Source organism: Scomber japonicus, chromosome 18 (assembly GCF_027409825.1).
Source record: "Scomber japonicus isolate fScoJap1 chromosome 18, fScoJap1.pri, whole genome shotgun sequence".
NCBI lineage: Eukaryota > Metazoa > Chordata > Actinopteri > Scombriformes > Scombridae > Scomber > Scomber japonicus.
This window is the reverse complement of record NC_070595.1, coordinates 11,605,608-11,630,557: the sequence shown is the minus strand read 5'-3', so window position 1 is coordinate 11,630,557 and position 24,950 is coordinate 11,605,608. Positions and strand designations below refer to the sequence as shown.

The window sequence follows — 24,950 nt, the reverse complement described above, 5'->3', positions numbered from 1 at the left end:
TACCTCCGCCATTTTGTGTCAGAATGCTGAGTGTAAATATCTCCACTATTCCACCATGGAATGAAATTTTTTTTGTCAACAATCCCATAATGCAATGCTCCACACTTTAAAGATGTGGAAACTAGCATCGCATGAATCTAGAACTTATTGTGATGACACAAAATTATGACCTTGATGAAGTGCAGGCTATTGAGTGAACTATTTGTCCACTATAGGGAATAGTGTGTGTAAAGGAGTGATTTCAGACACAGCCCATGTCTTTATTTGTAAAGCTGGCCTTTTGAAATTAACATTAACTCATTGACAGCTATATCACTTGTTCATAATAAATTAAATAGCACAACAGTGACACAGCCTTACATCATGTGTCTTTATTGATCTATTCATGAGAAATTATACATCGGAATCACAGGGTGGAGCTGGAAGAAAAAAAAAATCCAAACTGTGATATAACCATATTTTAATATTTAGTTTTTTATCTCCGAGCTCCTGAAGCACATGTTCATTTAAATACAGTAGAACACAAGACACGGCAGCTGACAACGATGATGCCGTAGAGGACAGAAGAGCTGATGGGGAGTAAGTGGAAAATATTTCAGTGCCCATCTGTCTGTGGGAACAAACCTCTCTGGAAGAAAAAGGAAAAACATCTGTTAAAAAACTACATTTGGATTCATTTGACTTGATTGAATTTTATATTGATGGATGATTCCACAAGAACGAGCTGAGTGAGGGAGACTTACCTCGTAAGTGATTAATAGAACAAATTATTCATAAACGTCCTTCTTGTCTGCGATGTACTGTACAATCCCCTCAGGAGTCATCAACTTCTCTGCTTCTGCGTCTGGGATCTCAAAGCCTGCAGAGGAAATACACAAATATCCTGTAAACACACTACACACACCTCTGCTAACAGCTGGATACACATTCTGCAGCTGTGAGGATATTAAATAATCAAGAAAACTATGCAGATACAAATCAAATTAACAATTCTCACACCACCTTAAATGTGATTAAGCAGCCACATACGGACAAAACATGTCAATATTTCTCACAATTGTTTCATTTAGCAACTAGCAATGGCAGAAATGAGGAAAACCTGCACTAAATAGGTGAAATCTAGGCACACTGACAGTTCTCTCATATATAGAGCTCTCGTTTATCTCAGAAACTCCAAAAAAGGTTAAATTCATTCAGTCAAATGTGGACCAACAGTTACAACATGCAACATGTCAGGTTTGTACCAATGATCTGTATCTTTATATGAGAGGCTCAGTTTTTCTGTCTTAGTTCACACAATCCTCAACTCACTATTATATGATTCCTGAAATGTGATTTTAGGTTTTACACTGCTATATTTGACCAGTTTATGTTAAAAATATTACTTTTACATATAGTACTTAACACACATTAGCCTGCAGGAAGAAAACATGACATCTTCTTTATCTTTTCTATATTTCTGTATTCACCAAGTCACTTGAATCCAACATTAAGGTTCCTCCCTTGCTGACCTGATGCCTAAACCCTCAGATAGGTTGTCATGCCAACAGATACTAACCAAACTCATCCTCCATGGCCATAATGATCTCCACCTGGTCCAAGCTGTCCAGACCCAGGTCTTTCATAAAGTGGGAGCTTGTCTGCAGCTGTGGGGGAAAGAATTAACACTGGCATCAGAAATGTCACTTTTCAGGATTGCACATCTATCTTACTGCAAAACTGTTTGGTTCTGTCTCAGAGCCAAGCCACTAAATCAATGCAGATTTATTCCTCCTGCACTCTGCTGGCTCATGTTATAAAAGCATCTTCAACTCATCTGAATATGAAACATGGATATTACAAACAAATACCAAAAGGACCTCCATTTTAGCGTTATTACTAATCATGAACTAGATGTTAAGTGAAGAACTCTGAGGTTAACTGTTTTCTGTCTAATATAGAGAAATAATAAGATCAGCTTCACTTGAAGGTCAGGAGGTGTAGTGTCTGTATATTAAAGTGCTTTCAGACAAATTGCAACCTAACCACAGTCTGTAGCAGAATATCATTAAGTAAACAAACTTCCTGCAAATTCTGTGTTATTTAGCACTTGAGCTAAATGTGAGCAGATGGCCTGAGAGGAAGTCTGGCTCGTTGGCGTTCTCACCTTCTCGGGGTTAATCTTGTCGTAAAGCTTGAGGACGTACATAACACGGTCTTTGATGGTCTCTAGAGTGAGGGGGGGCAGGTCTCCATACTGTCGGCACAACACACCCACTGAGGGGACCTGGGAAGGACAAAGAGGGACGAGGAGGTGGGGGATGACGAGGTGGACAAGAGGTCACGGAAAGGCAATATATCGGTCAATGAATGAGGATGAAGGTGTTTATACTCAATTTCCATGTGTGGGTCAAACTGTTAACATGCAGCATATAAAAAAGTGATACACACACTATTGTTTATATTAGATGTACAGGTGATTGAGTTAGTGTATTCATTTACTTGTTTGTTTTGTTATTTACTTCTATTTTATGCATGCATTAATAACAACTAGGTGAGACTAATGTACAGTCACTGTCTCGTTACCAGGTTACACAGATCAACAACAGGAAGGCATCAGCTCCTCAAACTTCCACACAAAGCTCAAGATATTCCTCCAGTCTTCAGATGACATCATTAGCTCCAAGTGCAACACAGAGCCAACGTCTACATGTGGTCTTTACATTACATTGGTTTGGCTGCCCTGTACATGTAGGACCTGCTCAGTGACTTCAGCAGTCCAGTCATACCTCTCAGGTTATAGAGGTCAGGACTGTGTGACATCTAGACTAGAATAAGATCTCCTGAGAATGTCTTTTGTTGTTTTTATTGTTGCCATATTCTATGAAAAAAGAACCCAACTAAATGCAAAAGCAATATGAAAACTCTAGAATCCACTCCTTTCTTTTTTTACTCATTTATATTGTGTGTCCGTGAGGTGGATGTGCAGTTCATCACACTCTTTGCTTTCTGTTTTCTCCAGTATTATGGTTTCATTGTTTACAATATGTATATGATTTTCCTACGTGTTGCTCCTTTTCTGCATTTATACTGACACTAATACATTTAATATGTACATGAAATAAAACAAGAGCTCAGATGAAAACGCCTTCCTGAATGTAAAAGCACATGGGGGTTTATTTGTAATGAAAATAACTACATTCAACTATCTCGCCATCCCTCTAAATATCCTGACTGGTGTAAGGTCATTCAAGGGTTTACATAGACTAAGTAGCTACATGTTGACATCCTCGCTGCTGCAGGTTAGCATCATAGCACTACATCATGGTCTCCACCCCGCAGAAAAAACAGCTATTTAACTCTCACCATTACCAAACACAACACTGAAACAACATGTAACATTGCGTCATGCTTAACAGGCAACGCGTGGTTATCTTTCCTTTGGCTAAAAAAATAAAGTATCATTGGAGAAAGGGCGCGTAGGTTAAATCTAAATATGTGTATGTTGCAGGTGAGAGAGCAGCAGCACTAATGTGTGTCAGAGAGCTCAATAACTTTGTCAGTCAGCTAACAGGACACACACGGATGTGATGTGAATTATTAATATGTTTTAATGATTTCAGGCTGGATTTAACACCAATATCTTATAACTTTTTGTTGAATAACATGCTTGCATGCCTCCTTTAAACTCCAGCAGGCCATGTTAGCCGGACGGTTTTGAAAGACGTCGGTAGGTCACCGCTAGGCCCCACGAGACTCACCCGGCTCTGCGCGAGCGACCGCGTCCTCCGGCTGTCTACGGCGAAGGAGAGGGGTCGGTGGATGGCTACTGCCGGGCCGGCCGCGGCTCTAACTGCCAGGTTACCGGAGAGGAGCCTCAGCGAGGGCCGGGCGAGCGAGCGGGCACACTGCTGCAGGACACGGGCCGCCATGACGGTGAGAGAAGTGACGTGAGGAGCGAAGAAGAAGCTGGGTCAAGGGCTCCGCGTTACGCATGCGCACAAAAAGGCTGCGTATTATTTTTGTAAATGCTTTTTTTAAAATGCTTCCCTGTTGTTATTTTCTTGTTTAAATAAGTCAGATACATATCACTGTAAGCTTATATGTTTATAATAAAGAAAAAAATAAGTGCTAGGATGTATTTCAGGAAAGACCAATCGACTACAGAGTCATACTAAGGATTAGTTGTTAAATAACCATTTCGCTAAATGATTTCAAAACGCAGGATAACTAGGCCATTGATCTACATTATAACTCTCATATTATGTATTTAAAGCATAACAAATACCGACAAAATGTTTCCGTTGTTTGGTTTCAATCGGTTTCAATAAATCCATCGATGATGTTTGCACTCGACTCATATGGTCTGAATATCCAGTCATTAGTCGGCAGAAGAAGAAGAGGCCGAGCAGAAACAGACAGATGCGTTAGCTTTTATTATTGGACTATCATCAGTCTTCAACATAGCATTTCACATTCGCAGCCATGGAGTTGTCTGAAATACTGTACAACAAAGCGGAGTACATTGAGACGGTAATATGCATGATTTGAAGCCGCTGTTAGCTAGTTGTTTGCTAATCTGGCTAGCCGGTAGCTGAGGGCGTAGGGCGGTGGATTGATAAGTGAAATCATTGTTCGTGCTCGGTTAAGACAGATAATTAGAACAGAAACAGGCTTATTCAATATTAATACGATATGACCTTTTATTTCAGGCTTCTGGCAATAAAGTGAGCAGACAGTCGGTGCTGTGTGGGAGTCAAAACATCGTCCTGAATGGCAAAGTAAGGGAAACACACACCAGGAGATTTCTACAGTGAAATATAGTAGAGCAATAATGTTTTTCTCTCTTTGAGGTGTGTCATATATTTGTATTCTCTCTGCAGACTATTGTCATGAATGACTGCATCATCAGAGGGGACCTGGCTAATGTCAGGGTGGGGAGACACTGTGTTGTCAAGAGCCGGAGCGTCATAAGACCACCTTTCAAAAAGTTCAGCAAAGGGTAAATCAACCTTTTTTCATGTTTGATCAAATGCTCAGGCTAGTGTTGTCAGCAGCACATGATATCTTTTTTTGAATGAAAATGATGCATAACGTGGTAATAATGTGTATATGACAGTGATATAGTCACTGAGAATAAATGTATAATCTATATGTAAAAGGCAAAAACAGGCAGAGGTTATTATGCTTTATTTAATGCAGAGCAGTCAAACATGGTCAACAAAATGATCTTACCTGTAACACAATATTTAAAAATGTTTTAATTTTAAATAATATATTTTAATATTACTGTATATAAGGAAACCAGGAGGAGCTGGAGCCAGCAAAGGTTTGACCAAACAACTAATCAGTTAATTGAGAAATAATAATAAAATAATATACAACAGATGAATCGATATTAAAAACAATCATTAGGTGCAGCCTCAGTTTTCAGTCAGTCAACATATTGATTATTTCCATGTATTGTTCCAACTTGGATTGTAAGGTGTCTGGTGTATAACTTGCACATCATCAGGATATATAACAGGTAGAATTGCAGGTCTGTTTTTGTGAGACCTAATTTCTAGGAACTGCAATCCTGTTAAACAAACATCAGAACTAAATCTCTCTCTCTCTCCACCATCTCTCCCTCCAGAGTGGCATTCTTCCCGCTGCACATCGGAGACCACGTCTTCATCGAGGAGGACTGTGTGGTCAACGCGGCACAGATTGGTTCCTACGTCCACATTGGCAAGAACTGTGTCATAGTGAGTGGGCTGAAACTACACACACAAACACGCGCAACCGAACTGATCTACAGGGAAAGGAAAACTTACTGAGGCAGAGACATAGCTGTGCCTGGGTGAGCGGACAGAAACAGAACACTTGCCTGTGGCCCAACAGTCACATGGTAGTCATGTTGAGACGTACTGAACACTGATGGCAGGCTATTTTATTCAGACTCAGACACGAGTTGTGTTATGAATTGAAACACATTAAACTAAACCATTTATTGATGGTTGAGCATATTTTTTTGATTATCACTGCTTCACCTTGATTGTTCATTGGACACAAAATCAGAATGCTGTATGAAAATGAAGCTGGGTTTAAAATGTTTCATTGAGTTTCCAGAAATGCATCTTTGGTTGCGGTAGAGCAGCTAGAGCCCAGTGGCTAATTGCACAATCATGTCTTTGTTTTTTAAATAATTTGTTTTGCATTTCGCCTTTATTGAACAGATTACAGTAGAAAGAGACACATTTAAATTTGACTGTTTTTTTTTTTGTAAACAGTTAAATCATTTAGCCAATAAATTATTTAGGCAAGAGTCCATTAGACTTTGCCAGAGCCCTAACAGTCAAACCTGAAAGGACAGGTCAGATATGCAGCTAAGACTTTATTTTATTAGGTGACAATTTCACAGCACTTTGTCTTTTATCAGTAGAAAACACCATCATGTAAATATCTTCTAGAGCAAACATTTGAACTCAGCCCAATTGTTGTCCACCACTGCATTTGACACAGGAGCAAATGTTTAACTCGCTGTCTTTACAGGGTCGCCGATGTGTGCTGAAGGATTGCTGTAAGATCTTAGACAACACTGTGCTTCCTCCTGAGACTGTGGTGCCTCCTTTTACTGTCTTCTCCGGATGCCCAGGTCAGCCGCAAACCCCCCCCCCAAAAAAAACCCCATTATCACACCCCTGTCTAACGTTTGTTTCTTTCACTTGTCTGTTTACTTCAATCATGTCTTTTCCTCTCTTCCTCAGGTCTATTTTCAGGGGAGCTCCCTGAGTGCACGCAGGACCTGATGATCGACGTGACCAAGAGCTACTACCAGAAGTTCCTGCCCCTCAGCCAGATCTGAGTACCGCCTCCCAAAACCTTCAGTGTGGCCCGCCCACTCTCCACCTTTTTAGGGTCAGGGTCACTGAAGGGACTGAAATGAACTCTGAGAGCTCAACTTCTGTCCTTCACCTACCCAGAGGCCCTGAGTTTCTCTCTGCCAAAGGAAAAAAAAACATTTAGTCCTGTTATATGATTCTAGTTGTTTCAGCATGTGGAGAGCACATCATGAATATAATGTAATACAGCTGCACAGGCTCCAAACTGCAGTGTAAATTCACAAAGCCTAGAAGGTGTTTTTACTAAACTCTGTAAAGAAGGGTCATGTTTACCACCCACTACTCAGTCTTAGGTTGCCTCTAGAGCATACAGAAAAAAAACCTTTAATCCCAATACTTTGATTTTCTAAAAAGAGTACTTTTGTGTAATCTGACATTTTTTTTCCTGGTCAGTGTGCCATGGAGAAACTCAGGGACCTCTACAGGGTTGCTGAAGGAGACAGAGGTCAGTTTGGAGGAAGTTGCCTCTTTGATGAAGATGAGGATGTGTGGAGGAGCCTTGAAAGGAAAGAAGTTGAAGGATGGAGGTGTTTGGAGGATCTGGCAGCGCGGCTTGTAATATAGAACACACCCCCCCTCGGACCAAAACAGTTGCAGCAACAGTTGTTTTGAGGATGCTGACAGGGCAGCACGCTCACTGAAGTACTCTGTTGTTTTATTCTCATTGTCCAATGTGTGTTTGTTTGCTTTCTCCTTTACGGATTTACACAACCTGGAAAAACTTATTTAATACTGTTTCAAACAATCAAATCCACTACAATGTTAATTTGAATATGTTGTGTGCAGGATAGCCCTCATGTTCTGTGAGCATACAATAGGAAGACAACACTTTCAAAGCAGCAAATAAATATAAATGCTTGAAAATGTTCTCAGTGTGGTCTATGTGCTGCAATGGAAAGCTATTACCTCGTCTTTATGTTTATCATTATCATAAATCAACACTATTTTATTTTTCTTTGGAAGTTTCTTAATTGGTAGAAATGCAGAGACAGGCGGATAGGACTGGACAGAATCAGGTAGTTTTCATCAGTGTGTGGACATTTAAAGTGCGTCACTCCACTCCAGTGTGAAATCAGGATATGTAGCCACTGTGACACCCAACATGTGGAGAAAGGTAAGTCTTTCTTATGTGGTCCTGTAGCACCACACAGTGGTCTGTAGGGGAGCTGCATGCTAAAAGATAAATGCTGACTTTTATTTATTCAAATGAGTTACAGTGTGAGATGTTCTTGCTTCAATGGTCTCTTGTTAATAATGTACATGTCAAAACTCATTTTATAAAATGATCACATGGGGATAATTATAATGTATCTATTCACAACTCCTAATATTCTAGTCGCAAATTCATTAGATCCATTAGTTAAGGAGAAGTTTGGAGGAGTTTTAGTGTTCATTAAGTGTCCGCTGATCTTTAGCAACTGAATTAATGAACTTTATTTATATAGCACCTTTCATGCACAGAATGCAGCTCAAAGTGCTTTACAATTCAGCAGCAAAAACAAACAAAAACACAAGTTTTAAAACCATACACATACACAAGAAAGAAGGGAGAAAAATAACAATGAGTGTTACTATTTATAAAATAGCATTTACACAGTTTCTTTGGAAAGAAAGAGGAAACAGTGCAAATGTGATGTCCCATTTTTCAAGTTCGAGAGCTGCGAGTCAACAGATTCTTCTAAAAATGTTCAGCTGTGAAAGTTGAATCCAGATTCACGAGTCAAATAAATCAAAACTCTTGACATTTTCCATTTTTAATGAAACAGTCCATCCAATTGCAACTCAATGGTTTTATTTCTTTTACAATGTGAACCACATATATCATACCAACAATTAAATGTTAAGTATATAGATTAGCCATTTATTACTTTTTAAACAAGTAAGTATCAAGAAACAGCTGATAATAGTGTTGGCTCCAGAGACACGTGGCATGAGTCAGCCTTTTTCAAACACTGTGGATGAAGGCCGGTGACTGGCTCAGGGGGAGAAAAGAAAAACACAAAGTGACCCTCGAGTTTAACCAGGGCTAGTCAGCAGGGGTCAATGCTGCAGCTCTCTCTGCAACAGCGGGACTGCAAAGACAGCACATAGAAAACTCTTCAGTCGAGCCTTTAAGGAAAACTATCCATGTTAGAAGTTTTAGTTTTATTCTTCCTGTCAGCAGACACTTCACATCATCTTCCCTTTAACTGACATGTTGTCACGCAACAGAAACTCAGGGAGACTGGAACCACTCGTCTGTAGATAAATGCGTCATTTGGTTTCAGTCAAGAGTGCTACCGATGCCAATGTGGAGTGTTCACACACAAAATGGTGAGTAAAGTGTCTGGAGGAAGAAGAAGAAGAAGAAGAAAAAGAAAAAAAAGAATATTTAAAAATGTATTCCTGTGACTTAATGAAGAGTGTGAGAGCCTTCAAGATTCACTCCATCTCCAATCCTCTGTGGGTCCTCTGCACCGTATTCTCATAGGGTCGAGTCCCAGAGATTACGTGACTTTTAGGGTCTATGTTCCTATTTGAAATAAATGGATCCTTCCTATGATACATTATTCACTAGACCTGTGATAGCTGAGGCTACCCAGAATTTACAACACTTTTTTTTTTTTTTTTTTTGCTAAATGTACATTTTTAAACCCAAAAAGCCTCACCAGTGATTACTCGTCCACACTCCGTCACAGTCAGAGGCTCTCTGTAGGCAAATCAAATCTCATATTTTTTCCTAAAAATGAAGATTAACATTTTTTTTCAATCAGTCTTATTCAGTGGTTTCACTTGTTACTCCTTAATGCAGAACTCTTCATTTTGACATAGTTCATCTCTTTTACTGACTAGTCAGCAAATTGTGTAGGAATAAAAAAAAGAAGAAAAAAAAAGCCAACCTATAAACGCAAGAAATTAAATCTGTGAACAAAATGTAACAGAAGTTAAAAACTGGCATGCTTTATACAACTAAAGAAAACCTGTGATCCAGGTCATAGAAAGATGAGAGGGAGTGAACAAGTCAACAAAAATGAGGGAAAAAGGGAAGGAAACATCAACATCTCCACAAGTCAGCTACTGAGGGCAACACAGAGAGTAAGTCGAGGGTTTTTACGCCCTTACTGACAATTTTACTTTAGCACCACTACATTCGGGCATCACTGGAAATATTAAGAATGTATTTACCAATTAGACAACTAAAAGATTTTTAACCTCTTACACTTTGTTAACTTCCTATGCTAAACCAAAGCATATTGCATGTAACAAATTAGTCTGTTGAGCCCCACAAGCGAGATCTCGTATTTGACGGAATCTTTTGTTAATACCCTAAAAATGAGCCGAACACGTTGTACGATACCAGTTCACATTACTTTACTCAATAGACCCTTAAAGATTTCTGACTCGTGTGACATCAGTGTCTCCCGCTCTTTGCTCCCTCGCAGAAGGATGGAAGGCAACAACCATTTCAAGAACGAAACAAGCCTCGAGTTGCGTCATCCTGTACCAAGTAAAAGCAAACCCATCCACGTCTCCTTTTTTTTTTAATGCACACACCCCTTTTAGAAAAAAATAAAATAAAATAGTAAAAAAAAAAAAAAAAAAAAAAAAAACAGGCCCTGTCTTAACACCCAATCTGACACTCTCCGGCAAAATGATCCCCAGTGACTTGTGTGCGCTGGCTGACATGTTGGTTTGGGAACATTTCTGCTTTTTTTTTTTCCTTTTTTTTTTTTTAAAGCACCAATTATCTTCTAATAAGTTAAATGGTCAGTCATACAGGGGAGAGGATTATCTGAATACAGCTGGATGAATACAAATAAAGCTCACGTGCAGAAACACCCCACAGTGTGATCAAACATTTTTGAGGGGTTGTTGAAATTAGAGGGGGTGTATGTGTGTGCGTGTGTGCATGAGCTCTGTTTCTAGTCATACCAAGTACTGACCTTTTTTTTTTTTTTTTTTTTTTTTTCTAAGCACCAACCGGTGAGTGATGTGTGATCGGGCCAAAAGCAGGCCTGTTTAGCGCTGGACAAGGCTACATCTGGGATTACAATGGAAGAGCCGATTTTGTTTTGCATGAGTTAGAGGTGAAAGCTAAGTGCAAAAAATCCTTATTGCAACTCATCAGAATAATCACACAATCACATAAACAGCAGCTGCTTTTGTAATAAGACTAGGGCGGGGTGAGGGGGGGCGAGGGTGGGGATGAGGGGGGGTGGGTGGGTGGGTGGGTAAGGGGGCGTCGCAGGCAGCAAACAGGCTGTCTGAGAAGCTGTATACACAAAAGAAAAAAAAATTTCCTTTCCATTATCCTTAACAAATACAAACAACAACAACAACAACGACAAAATAAAAAGGTGGAGAAAGAACACGAAATTAATTTGGCTATCACTGCTGCAAACAGTGGCGAACAAACCTAGAATTTTAACACTGGTGGTTGAACTAAAAAAAAAAAAAAAAACGGACAACGGGCTGAACTAAAAATGAAATCGAGCCACTGTTGAAGCAGAAGAGTTTAGCAGAGAATAAAGTCTAAATGTCCAACATCAATAGCCTGCTATTGGTAGTTACATGCCGTCAATCTAGAACCAGAGAAAGGGAGACTGGTTACAAGCGACACGTTGAGGCAGGACGATGCCACGGATTTTACTCCTACTGGGCGATTTAGCTCCACCACTGACAGGCAACGCCGACTGAGAGCTGCAATGATGAAGTAACAGAAAAGAACAGGTGGGGTTGTTTTTTGTTTGACGCAGAGGTGAATGTCTGACAGGAGTTGGGTCCAACAGTTTTGGCAAGCAACTCCGTTCACTGAGTGAGACGATTTTTGATCATGGCCCTCACTTCCTTATTAAGGTGGTGGGTGAGGATGAGTGAGGTTAAGGGAGGGAAGAAGGGCACAAATGTGTCAAGGATCAAGTGGCTTTTACTTTTTTCTTTTTAAAGCAGCACAGTGCATTTTTCACCCCGCTGAAAACTGTCTGCGTCCCAGAATGAGTTGGTGTCTTCCTCTGTTGTCTCCTTTCCAGGGCAGCGACGTCTGTGGGGTGTGTGGGTGTCGTTCCAGACCTCCCAATCGACCGAACACACACCTGCACACAGTGTTTTGATTGCGGATCAGTGATTTGAAGTACTAGTGTAGTACTAGTGTATGGAAAGGAGACAAGGAATAGATTCATCCAACATTTGAATAGACTGATCTGAGAACCTCCAGTCCCCATCTTTAGCCCAGATTCTTTTGCACAGCCAGGGATCCGAACGTCAGTCTGTCCATCTGCACATCTGTCCACATAAGCCCATCCATCCCCCTCTCCTAGCCTTGGCTTTCAAGGCTCCCCCCCTCCCCCAACCCCCTCACACACATAAGCAGGCAGCACATCAGATCATCCTGTTGCGTTTGTGAGTAGGGGAGTCTGTGATGACGTCACTACACTGGGTGGAGTTTCGTTTCCTGGTTCCTCCTCCTCCGGCAGAGGCGGAGCCTGTAGAGTCCAGATGCAGTGCCATCTCCTCTGAGATGAAAGTGTTCAGGTCGACGTCTTGGAGCCCATTACGTCTGCTGCGGCACACCGGCCCTGAGCCGGAGGATCCACCACCGCCAGTGCCGCCTCCGTTACTGCTGCTCCCACTAACGTGGGTGGGGGACCCCGGCGCACCGGAGCGCACACTGATACTTGCCATGGCTCCACTCAGACCTGAGGAAGGAGGAGGAGACGGGATAGATAGATAGAGGAGAGAATAGCAACAGAGAATAGAGAAAAAAAAAGACACATAAGCAAACTCCTTCATACAAATCTTGATAACCTGTCCTGTTTAAAAAAAAAAAAAAAAAAATTATACAAAGGCACATTTTTGTCAGTTCTGGTTTCATTTTTCTGAGAGCTTTTTAAAAATGTAAAAAATCATCTTGTCAAATGTTTTTGCATGACGGCTACATACATTCAGCATTTAAAAAGGACTGTCGTAAACACACACATACACACGTACTTGACAGGACTTAACATCATTAGTCAAAGTCACTTGCTTAGGCTGTTATTTCATTCCCTGTCCTCGTCTCCAGTTTGGATTTCAGAGGAGAACAGGAGTCACAAGGTTCAGGCTGCTTGAGAATGGGATTGTTCGGATGTTTGCCACGAAATAGCAGCTATCTCTCTCACTCTCAAACACTCACACAGGTCATGTCAAAGTTTATGCTGAACCCAACAAACTTTTGTCCCACAGTAGCTAATAAAACAGATTACTGTTGGGAACAGTGACTATATGAGACAGGAAAAGGTGCAACATCATACGATACTGTAGTAAGCCCATCAAGAAGGAATTTCTCTTCCCTGAATGTAAGAGCCACTGAATGCCGTCCAACTGACTGATTACACTATGTGCTGTATTCCTGTTGTGTGGCTTTCTCATTTTGAGTCCAACAGATCCACACTGGTCTTCACCTCAGTGGTAATATTATGAAAACACACAGGAACCAGTTTTGAGCTACAGATCTGTTAAAAACACATGAATGTTCTAATCCACGTTTGGGGATGTTGCCAAAGAACTTGTGAATCTGATTGTGAGGTTGCAGCTGACTTTTTTCCCCCATAGAAAATCTAAATGATTGTATCAGTCTCAGCACACACAAACATTGGTGGTGAAATGCAAACGGTATCTGATGACTGAGAAAGGAGACACACTGAAACCTTCTGACTGAACTTGCATTTCTGTAACCTAAACCAGCAAATGCCTAACATCATCCACAGTGACCTCAGCAACACCCGAAATGACCCAGTAAAAATGTGAGACGCTGAATATTCACTTGCGCTGACATAACACCAGAACTACCAACACAATGTAAATTAACTACAATTAGAAACAGCTTAATCCACATATGTAGAAACACCTACCATTAAAATAACTTGGCTCAGTGAGGCATACTGTCTCTCTCACACACACACATACACAAAGTAAGGCCCTCTTTCACTTTTGGCCAGTACTGCAAAACATTCCCTTATCTCTGAGCCACATGTGGCAGTGGGTGATCACTGAAGGACAAGTGCTCTCTCCCTCTCCCTACTGACTGACACACACACACACACACACACACACACTACATGGAACCACAAATCCCAATAAAAGATTACTAGAAACCATTTCCAACTCAGGAGACAACCTGATTTAGTAAAGTATCCAGTTTACTTTTCAGCATATTGTCCCGTCATATGAATGATCATATCTCACACCATCAATTTAGAGTGCCTTGCTCAATCTTGCATTTATTAAATGTGTGGAATATTTGGGTTTTACACACAAAAACAGATATGGTCTTCTAAATCAGTACCAGTGATTTTCTATCCAACAATGTAGATACCTCCTGAGGTGTAATTAAAGTTTTTTGATGGCGTCTACAATGACCACTGATGTGTAAGCTTACCATGCAGTGCTATGGCCTCCCTGAAGGGCTGGAGGTCTGCTTCCACAGATGAGCCAGTCTCAGCTGGTGAATTAGCTCGGCTAGGGGCCACCATGGTCAGCCGGGTGTTGGCCCTGCCAGTTCTGTGAGGTGGCGCTTTCCCACATAGAAAGCTGATAAGATCCTCCCTACGTATGGTTCTCCGGCGCTTTTTCACCCAGGCCAACATATCCTGCAATACAATACAAGCATTTTTCATCCATGATTTTGCCAAGGTTTCATATTTATTAACATTGAAGTTCTACAATAATAAATTATTTCATCCCCCAGGTCTATAAACTTAAGGCAGTTTATGAACATAACCGGTAAGTATAAACAGCGTACCAGTCTATGTAGATTAAACAGAATTCTAGTCCCTAATTAAGCATATAGAGGGAGAAACCAACCTTATTACGGCGTTGGTGGCCTATCTGGATGCCCCGGTCAAAGCTTCTCTGATGGGCCTCCACACTCTCTGCGATGGTTGAAGACATCATAAACATACCAATCATCATCATGTATGTCAAAGCAAAATGTATGCAATCTTTAAAAGTGACAGTATTTTGGCCCACTTGTGAAAACATAATTATTTTTAACCAATAGCTAGTGACTTCCAGAGGGTGCCAGCTCTTCGCCACTCACTAGCACTAGTAGATAATCTACGTTGGAATCCTCTGCCCATTTTTGGGAGATAACCTGCCAAAGCGAGAGTCCAGTCCAATCTCATTCTTACTGCTACAAATAACCTCTGTTTCACTGGTGGATTCCTGACATTGTTACAGAAAAGTTTTAACCTGTAGTCTGTTTTAAACCACACAATGAATGTGTCTTTCACTGACATACAAAAGCCTACAAGCTCTGTGACAGACTGATCAATATGGGCTGATAAGGGTGATAATGACCATGTTTGTTTACCACATGATGGATACACCTGTCAATAAAAACATGTCTATGTTTATAAGTACAATGACAGGCAGCCACAGAGCATATTGATAGAATTAAGCACAAAAAGCAACTGTAGGAGTGGTAGGTGACAGATCAATAAACCCTGCTCAAAGGCACAGGGCTAGAGTGGAGAGCAACTTAGTTACCTTTGTAGAGGTTGGTAACTGCTGTAGCAGCATTCTGAAATGGCACCCACAATGACAGGCCCTGCTGGTGGCATACTCTGTCTGTGAGAGGAATGGGAAAATATGTTTGGTTTCTATACATGACATGCAAACATAATCTCAAAGCAAGAAGAGTTGTTTCATGGAGATTAATGTGACCTGAGGACCACAAAACATCTGAGAGGCACAACAGCTTGGTGATATAGGGTCGAGGTGAAGATCATTCTCATTCGCCATTTTGTCTTGCATCTACAATTGCAGAGACAGGGTTTGGCATAAAAATAACTGTCAGCCAGCGCTAGATGGCCAGCTTGGCAGCAGCTTGTTTAGCAAGAAAGCACCGACACACCAACTTAACTGCCCTCTCAGCAGTAAAGTTGCTAAGCCATGTCAAACAAACATGCCAAACATGGATAGATCTAACACGTCCAGCTCTGTCGATATGGACCGCAACTGAAGGACTGAAAACTAACAGCCCTTGCAGACTGAAGACAAACCAATTTTTTCCACAGCGAACCAATAATATCCTCGCCATTTTGTGATTATAACGCTGGCTACACGTTGCTAAACAAACTGCTCACTCAGCAGCAGACCGGACGTTTAAAAAGCAAGTGGGCGCTTTGGTGCTGGTTAACTCTGTGTCTTTGTGGGACATATGAACTAACTAACTAATAACGTCCGGTATAACAGATGGTAACACTGACAGTGTTCAAGAGACTGTCATCTGGGAATGTCGCGTAGATACGATTGTTGTTACCATCGCCATTTTGTAACTAACTTAGCTTGGCTAACCGCTGCTGTCTAACTTGGGTGTCAACAAGCTAACATTAGTTTATTGAAAAATATATTAGGGTTCAGTTTTAGCTACTTTAACTATATATGGCAATCTAAATGAGGTTGTTACACCCTCGAAATACATTTATAACAACAGATATCAATTCATAACTCATATTTGTTTAGCTAAATTTAGCATTGCAAAATCAGCTGTTAACGTTACCCTGGCTAGCGAGTTTGCTAACGAGCTAGTTAGCATTGTGCCGCTAGCGTTAGTTCACAGTAACAGCTCAGGTTAGTCAGTAAAAGCTGGGCTGCGAATCAACAAACCAGAAGTACACTGACAATGTTGGAAACACTGACTGAACAAGCACACAGATAGCGCCGGTTTTAACCTTTGTATAACTGTGCCACAGCAGTGGCAGAGTTCTGAAACAGATGCCACAGTTTCTCATGGTCGTTATCGGCCTGCTCCTCGCTCGGCTCCCTCTGCTCCGCTTCGGCCAAACACTGCCGCTCCCATTTTGAGAACCAGTGCTCGGGTCCGTGTTCCTGTATCTCCGAGTCTCCGTCTTCTTTCTTCTCCTCCATTTAATACACCAAAACTCGGGGGGAAATGTACCACTACGTGTTAAAGGTTGAATAACTGGACACGTTGTTACGAATTATGTGAGCAATTTCATGAATACTGTTACCGTTGTTACTATTTCGCACTATAATATCTCGCAACTCGCTATTGCCACCATCTGTGACGAGAAGCTTAGCTAACTATTTTTCTTAGTTGCCGACGTCGGGATATATACAACGCAAGCTACCCTGTTATGCGCTTCATCCCGCCCCTTCACTGTAAAGTCTAACGGCAATTGGCTATATAGATACTGCAGGGCGGGCCTGAGCCCTGAGCTCAAATTTTATTTGGCTCTTAGACATGTCCATCACAACATTGCCACAAAAGAACCTCAGTGAAAATTCCCTATTACTAAAGCTTGCAGGAGAGTGCGAGTTTTGTCATGAAAACTGCTATTTATAATATAATATAATATAATATAATATAATATAATATAATATAATATAATATAATATAATATAAATATAATATGATATAATACATTTTTTAAAAAAAAGCTTTAACATAAACCATAACAGAAACATAAAACGAGATAAATGAGAGCGAATCAGACAGAACAGAAAACAGCTAAGGCACATTATGTCAAATGTAGATGCAGTATCATTTTCCCCCACTGGATGGTGTCATTGATACTACTCAAATAATGAAGGATTGTGCATTTTAGTCATGGACCGTCTGGTTGTGGCTCTGCAGATAATGTGACTGTAGTGTGGACATGGACACTCCCTTGATAATGGGATACATTGTGATTATATTTGATCTGTTAGTGGTATTCAGTAGTGAGTACACAATGACATTAAGATTGCCCTACACCAGTGAGTGAAATAATAAGCATATACTATATGAATATCATTGCATAAGAAAAAAATAGAATAGCATCAAAATTGTACATTTCAGGAATTAGAATTAGTGACACTTTTCAGTTTGTTTTGTACTGAGCAATTAACCAGTTGACACATTCACACCCCTATGCGAAAAGAGCAACAAGATTTTTAGTCTATATGAGCCTACTTCAGGAATTCTAAATGAAACACCTACAACTGTAGATTCTGCGAACCCTACTTAAACCCCTCAGTTTGTTTAACACAATAATATATAACTTGTTTTGTTTATTTAAATACTGTCATTCAGTTGAATATTTAGGCTGCATGAGCCTATCATTTTCATGCAGTGCAGCAACCTACATTTACTAATGATGTAAAAATAAAAATTAATAAATAGAAAAAAGTAAATTCCACTAAATAATAATGACTAAGTAAATAAGTAAGTAATTAAGTAAACAGACTTTGAATAACACAAGAACAGTGTTACACTGATTGTAATTTGAATTATTTTAAATAATGTAGACATTTTTTAAAGCTTTTGTGAAGTGATAAAATACTGCCTTTAATGCCCTTAATAAAGATGTGTTTCCTGACACAACACACACACACACACACACACACACACAACACATTTTGTGTACATTTCTACAAATAATGTAATGTGTTGTAATTACCGCAGAATTCATGACATGTACTCACTGGCCAATTTGTGCTGCTTATGTTAGTGAATCAGAGTCATCCTAAATTGAAAGATGTGTGTCCGCTATTGTAAATTAATATACTGCCATGCCCCCATTTCTCCATATAAGGAAAGCTCAGTTTTGAGTAGTGCAATTATGTTTTAGTATGTGAAATCACTATAATGATTTTCCATGTTACTGTACATGATGTAAGTGAGCCAGATGAAATATTTAACCTTTATAAAATGGGGAATGATAAAATTTGTCAGCGCTTTTGTCCATGTGCCATCATCATTATTGTAACCTTCAAGTCCATCTTATGTTCATTAACATTAGCCCAATTCAGCACTGCCATCATGGGGAAGGTTTGGGATCACAATATGCCACATGACCTACTTTGGTCATGCTCATACCTAACAGTCCACTTCTTTGGTCCGCACCATGCGAGAATGTTAAATTGCATCATTTTTTTTAGCTCGGTTTGTGTTCACAAAGGCTAAACTCAAATGGACTTGTAAACAAAAGCCATGTGAGTGGAAATTAGAAGATTACAAGATTTATTTATTGTCATTTCTCTGTATTTTCACACTCAGAAAGAAACAAGACGGGGGGGGGGGGGGGGGGGGGGGGGGGGGGGGGCAACAATCCCCTAGCAGTTTCAATTGTAGCCTACATAATGGAGCATCATCAGTTTATTTTCATGTTGGTCTTGAGCTAGAGTTCATAACAGCAGAATTTAGCAGACCACCATATCTCCTTGAATGAGTGAATGAATGCATATATAGCCCTATACTGTAGGCTACATAAATAAAGTAGACATCAAAAGTTGCTACCCTTTGAACAACAATGAATATTAGCCTACAAATGATAAATATGATATATTGTAGGTTAAATAATGACATGTAATTGCAATCAATTAATGAATATGAAAATAAATAAATGTATACATGGCCCTATACTCTAGGCTACATACATAAAAAAAACTGAATATAAGCATGGTGCATTTCTGCCATCATGCATAAGGTTCCTGTGATTGGTGTAATAGGGGTTCATACCCCCCTCCCTGAGCTACTACCTTACTGTGGTGGAGGGGTTTGCGTGTCCCAATGACCCCAGGAGCTTAGTTGTCGGGGGCTCTATGCCCCTGGTAGGGCCTCCCATGGCAAACAGGTCCGGGGGGAGGGGCCAGACAAAAGGTAGCTCAGAAAACCCCAATGACGAGCAACATAATTGGTATTTCGTGTCCCTTGCCCGGACGCGGGTCACCGGGGCCCTCCCCTGGAGCCAGGCCTGGGGGTGGGGCTCGGAGGCGAGTGCCTGGTGGCATAGCCCGAAGAAGGGACATGGGACCCCACTCCCACACACCCACCACCAGTGAGAGGGGCCAAAGGGGTCGGGTGCAGTGTGAGCTGGGCAGCAGCCGAAGGCAGGGACCTTGGCAGTCCGATCCTCGGCTGCAGAAGCTAGCTCTAGGGACGTGGAACGTCACCTCTCTGGTGGGGAAGGAGCCTGAGCTGGTGCGTGAGGTTGAGAAGTTCCGGCTAGATATAGTCTGCCTCACCTCGACGCACAGCAAGGGCTCTGGAACCAGTCTCCTCGAGAGGGGTTGGACTCTCGTCCACTCTGGAGTTGCCACTGGTGAGAGGCGCCGGGCAGGGGTGGCAATACTTATTGCCTCCCGGCTTGGTGCCTGTATGTTGGAGTTTTCCCCGGTAGACGAGAGGGTAGCCTCCCTCCGCCTTCGGGTGGGGGGGACGGATCCTGACTGTTGTTTGTGCCTATGGTCCAAACAGCAGCTCAGAGTATCCTGCCTTTTTGGACTCCTTGGAGGTGGTGCTGGAAAAGACTCCCTCTGGGGATTCCCTTGTTCTGCTGGGGGACTTCAACGCCCATGTTGGTAGCGACAGTGAGACCTGGAAGGGTGTGATTGGGAGGAACGGCCCCCCCGATCTGAACCCGAGCGGTGTTCAGTTATTGGACTTCTGTGCTGGTCACACATTGTCCATAACGAACACCATGTTCAAGCATATGGGGGGCCATATGTGCACTTGGCACCAGGACACCCTAGGCCGCAGTTCGATGATTGACTTTGTAGTCGTGTCGTCGGACTTGCGGCCGCATGTCTTGGACACTCGGGTGAAGAGAGGGGCGGAGCTGTCAACTGATCACCACCTGGTGGTGAGTTGGCTCCGATGGTGGGGGAGGATGCCAGTCAGACCTGGCAGGCCCAAACGCATTGTGAGGGTCTGCTGGGAACGTCTGGCAGAGTCCCCTGTCAGAGAGAGTTTCAACTCCCACCTCCGGGAGAGCTTCGACCATGTACCGGGGGAGGCGGAGGACATTGAGTCCGAGTGGGCCATGTTCCGTGCCTCCATTGTTAAGGTGGCTGACCGGAGCTGTGGCCGCAAGGTGGTTGGTGCCTGTCGGGGCGGCAATCCCCGAACCCGCTGGTGGACACCGGCGGTAAGGGCTGCCGTCAAGCTGAAGAAGGAGTCCTATCGGGACTTTTTGGCCTGTAGGACTCCGGAGGCAGCAGACAGGTACCGGCAGACCAAGCGAAGCGCAGCTAGGGTGGTCGCTGAGTTTGGTGAGGCCATGGAAAAAGACTTCCGGACGGCTTCGAAGAGATTCTGGACCACCATCCGGCGTCTCAGGAGGGGGAAGCAGTGCTTCGTAAACACTGTGTACGGTGGGGATGGTGCGCTGCTGACCTCGACTCGGGACGTTGTGGATCGGTGGAAGGAATACTTCGAAGACCTCCTCAATCCCACCGACACGCCTTCCGGTAAGGAAGCAGGGCCGGGGGACTCGGGTGTGGGCTCTCCTATCTCTGGGGTGGAGGTCGCCGAGGTGGTTAAAAAGCTCCTCGGTGGCAGGGCCCCGGAAGTGGATGAGATCCGCCCCGAGTTCCTCAAGGCCCTGGATGTTGTGGGGCTGTCATGGTTGACACGACTCTGCAGCATCGCGTGGACATCGGGGGCAGTGCCTCTGGATTGGCAGACTGGGGTGGTGGTCCCTCTTTTTAAGAAGGGAGACCGGAGGGTGTGTTCCAATTACAGGGGAATCACACTCCTCAGCCTCCCTGGTAAGGTCTATTCGGGAGTGCTGGAGAGGAGGGTCCGTCGGATAGTCGAACCTCGGATTCAAGAGGAGCAGTGTGGTTTTTCGTCCGGGCCGTGGAACAGTGGACCAGCTCTATACCCTCTGCAGGATCCTTGAGGGTGCATGGGAGTTTGCCCAACCAGTCCACATGTGTTTTGTGGACTTGGAGAAGGCATTCGACTGTGTCCCTCGGGAAATCCTGTGGGGGGTTCTCCGGGAATACGGGGTATCGGACCCCCTGATAAGGGCTGTCCGTTCCCTGTATGACCGGTGTCAGAGCTTGGTCCGCATTGCCGGCAATAAGTCGGACTTGTTTCCAGTGAGAGTTGGACTCCGCTAGGGCTGCCCTTTGTCACCGATCCTGTTCATAATTTTTATGGACAGGATTTCTAGGCGCAGCCAGGGTGTGGAGGGGGTCCGGTTTGGTGACCTCAGGATCGAGTCACTGCTTTTTGCAGATGATGTGGTCCTGTTGGCTTCATCAGACCGTGACCTCCAGCTCTCACTGGATCGGTTCGCAGCCGAGTGTGAAGCGGCCGGGATGAGAATCAGCACCTCCAAATCCGAGGCCATGGTCCTCAACCGGAAAAGGGTGGGGTGCACTCTTCTGGTCGGGGATGAGATTCTGCCTCAAGTGGAGGAGTTCAAGTACCTCGGGGTCTTGTTCATGAGTGAGGGAAGGATGTAGCGGGAGATCGACAGGCGGATCGGTGCGGCGTCTGCAGTAATGCGGACTCTGCACAGATCCGTCGTGGTGAAGAGAGAGCTGAGCCGAAAGGCGAAGCTCTCGATTTACCAGTCGATCTTCGTTCCTACCCTCACCTATGGTCATGAGCTTTGGGTAGTGACCGAAAGAACAAGATCGCGGGTACAAGCGGCCGAAATGAGCTTCCTCCGTAGGGTGGCTGGGCTCTCCCTTAGAGATAGGGTGAGAAGCTCAGTTATCCGGAGGGAGCTCGGAGTAGACCCGCTGCTCCTCCGTGTTGAGAGGAGCCAGATGAGGTGGTTCGGGCATCTAATTAGGATGCCTCCCGGACGCCTCCCTGGTGAGGTGTTCAGGGCACGTCCCACCGGTAGGAGACCCCGGGGAAGACCCAGGACACGCTGGAGAGACTATGTCTCTCGGCTGGCCTGGGAACGCCTCGGGGTCCCCCGGGAAGAGCTGGACGAAGTGGCTGGGGAGAGGGAAGTCTGGGCTTCCCTGCTTAGGCTGCTGCCCCCGTGACCCGACCCCAGATAAGCGGAAGAGGATGGATGGATGGATGGGTTCATACCACAAATGAACCAAATTCCAGAGTTCACTTGCAAGTACACAGAGACCACCTCAGTGAGGTGGACCAGTGTCTACTTGTTTGGTCCACACCCAAGGTGTCGGCCTGCATTCACACCAACCCAAACAGACATCAACCAGGGGGTAAACACACCAGAGTTCAATTCAACCGGACAAAACAAAGTTGGTGTGAATGCAACCTTAGACTCACAGGTCAGTCTCGACACTCTCATAGACTCAGGACAATTTCCCAGGTTTCATTGTTAAAACTGGGTGGAAACAAAGAGTTTTAGAAGAAAAAAAACCTGCACTGCAGAACCTGCAGAATTCTGTAGGGTGGCCCTTCATACCGGAGCAGTGACATGCAGTTCAATACCGAGGAGAGTGGAGGAGAACATCATTTCAAGTAAGGTGTATTCTGAACAAAATTTAGTCTAAAATCTATCTCATCTTTGTTATTCTCGCCGTGCATTTAGAGATCTCTGACTATCTGGTATCACAAGACTAGAATACACTGTGCATTGAGCTGTCTCAGAATGGGGCTTGGATAATTGTGTTTTTGAGTGATGACTAGCAGCTTAATCCTGCATGGTGTCCATTATTACCCAGGCTACTGTAAGGTTGCATGGTCTTTGTTACACACACATACACACGTACACAAATTCTTTCTGTCGCCCTCATTTTGCATATCACTTAGGTACAAATTAGCATGTACAAATTACAAAGATGTTCATATTCTCTATGTCTCTCTCTCCACCTTGTATTTTTTAAAGTGGTTGGGAGGCCAACAACATAACTTTGTCTTAATGTTAATAAACATTATAAACATCCACCACTTGTCCTAATATTAGTTCTAGAGTCACAAAAGTCATCCTAAGGCGAATATAACAATATAACATAATATAATATAACATCACAATCCATACAATAGTCAATGAGAATTTACATGTCTACAGCAATGCTAACATGTAGTCAAAACAATATGTAATAAATGAAAATCTTGATCTGCAGTTGGCAAAAAACTGCAAAAAAACTGCAAGAAGCAAGCATGACCCAAGTGCATAGAATTCATCCCCTGGGGACCATGGGTCTCTGTACCAAACTTCACATCATTGAGATGTGCAGGTGTCAAGATATTTCAGTCTGGACCAAAATGGTGGAAAAAGCACTAAAATGTAAAGTAATACATTATCCAAAAACAATAAAACATCTTTTTGCTGTTATTGTTCTTGTTGTGTCAAATTTCAGTAAATCAAGTCACAAGGGGATTCAGGTTGCTGCTTTTTGGCCCCTCTTTCCAGGTTTCCAGCTGACCTGTGTTGTTGGTTTGCATTTACAGTCATCGTGGTTGATTCTCAGAATGAACCTGCAAGCACAAAAAAACCCAACATTTAAATCAGAGCTCCATCCACCACAACAAAATGTATTTTGGGTTATCTAATGCTTACAACCCCCATTTGGAAAAATGCAAGCATTTAAATTTTACACTAGATAGTTCCACCTAACCCATGCATGCATGCATCCATCCATCCATCCATCTCTATACTAGTTTAATCTGGATGAGAGGTGGGGTACACTTGGAAGAGTTGGCAATCTATACAGTACGTCAGAAATAATTAAATCTATTTAAAATAATATATTCCTTGACTCACTAATTGACCTGAAGTACATTGTCAGACTGTGGGAGAAAAAGCATAGCGATGGAATGGTAAATGGTAAATGGATTGTGCTTATATAGCGCTTTTCTCTTTTTGACCACTCAAAGCGCTTTTACACTACATCTCATTCACCCATTCATACACTGTTGGCATGGGCTACCACACAGGGTGCCAACCTGCTCATCAGAGGGAAACTAACTATTGATACAAATTCATACACCGTTGGTATAGCAACAAGGTTGAGGTTATGTGTCTAGCTCAATGACACATAAACATATAGACCGGAGGAGCCGGGAATCGAACCGTCAATCTTCCTATTGGTGGACTACTGCTCTACCTCCTGAGCGAGCAAACTCACACAAGGACCCTGGCTGGCCGGCAGATGCAGACTTTGAGGCAACCATCTTACCACTGAGCTTTTCTTTAGCCTAGTGAGGTTGGTGATTACAACATTTCCCCACTGATACACCTCACATCCCTCATCGCATACATTGTTGGATAATTTTATATATAATCAATCAAATGGATATCAAAACAGAGAGACTTAAATACGTAGGCAACTTTTTCCCATCCCTTATACACCATTTTAAATGGTCACACAAGCTGAGTAAATTGAATGATGTATGCT

The 24,950-nt window shown here is 42.7% G+C and overlaps 3 protein-coding genes across 3 annotated transcripts; 1 reads left to right on the top strand and 2 right to left on the bottom strand.

Annotated features, from left to right (window-relative positions):
- Positions 1-356: 356 nt before the first annotated feature.
- Positions 357-3,939, bottom strand: ndufab1b (NADH:ubiquinone oxidoreductase subunit AB1b). Its single transcript, XM_053339033.1, has 5 exons — positions 3,741-3,939; positions 2,147-2,266; positions 1,559-1,646; positions 744-859; positions 357-628 (listed from the first exon to the last, which is right to left on the bottom strand). Exons 1-4 carry the CDS (start codon positions 3,909-3,911, stop codon positions 768-770), a joined length of 471 nt encoding a protein of 156 aa, XP_053195008.1. The 5' UTR covers positions 3,912-3,939; the 3' UTR covers positions 357-628; positions 744-767.
- Positions 3,940-4,359: 420 nt separating this feature from the next.
- Positions 4,360-7,720, top strand: dctn5 (dynactin 5). The gene is made up of 6 exons (XM_053339032.1): positions 4,360-4,512; positions 4,692-4,760; positions 4,863-4,981; positions 5,615-5,726; positions 6,514-6,616; positions 6,729-7,720. The coding sequence occupies exons 1-6, from the start codon at positions 4,465-4,467 to the stop codon at positions 6,824-6,826; spliced, it is 549 nt and encodes a 182-aa protein (XP_053195007.1). The 5' UTR covers positions 4,360-4,464; the 3' UTR covers positions 6,827-7,720.
- Positions 7,721-11,080: 3,360 nt separating this feature from the next.
- Positions 11,081-16,938, bottom strand: hapstr1a (HUWE1 associated protein modifying stress responses a). The gene is made up of 5 exons (XM_053339031.1): positions 16,556-16,938; positions 15,369-15,449; positions 14,685-14,752; positions 14,260-14,470; positions 11,081-12,538 (listed from the first exon to the last, which is right to left on the bottom strand). Exons 1-5 carry the CDS (start codon positions 16,749-16,751, stop codon positions 12,222-12,224), a joined length of 873 nt encoding a protein of 290 aa, XP_053195006.1. The 5' UTR covers positions 16,752-16,938; the 3' UTR covers positions 11,081-12,221.
- Positions 16,939-24,950: the final 8,012 nt, after the last annotated feature.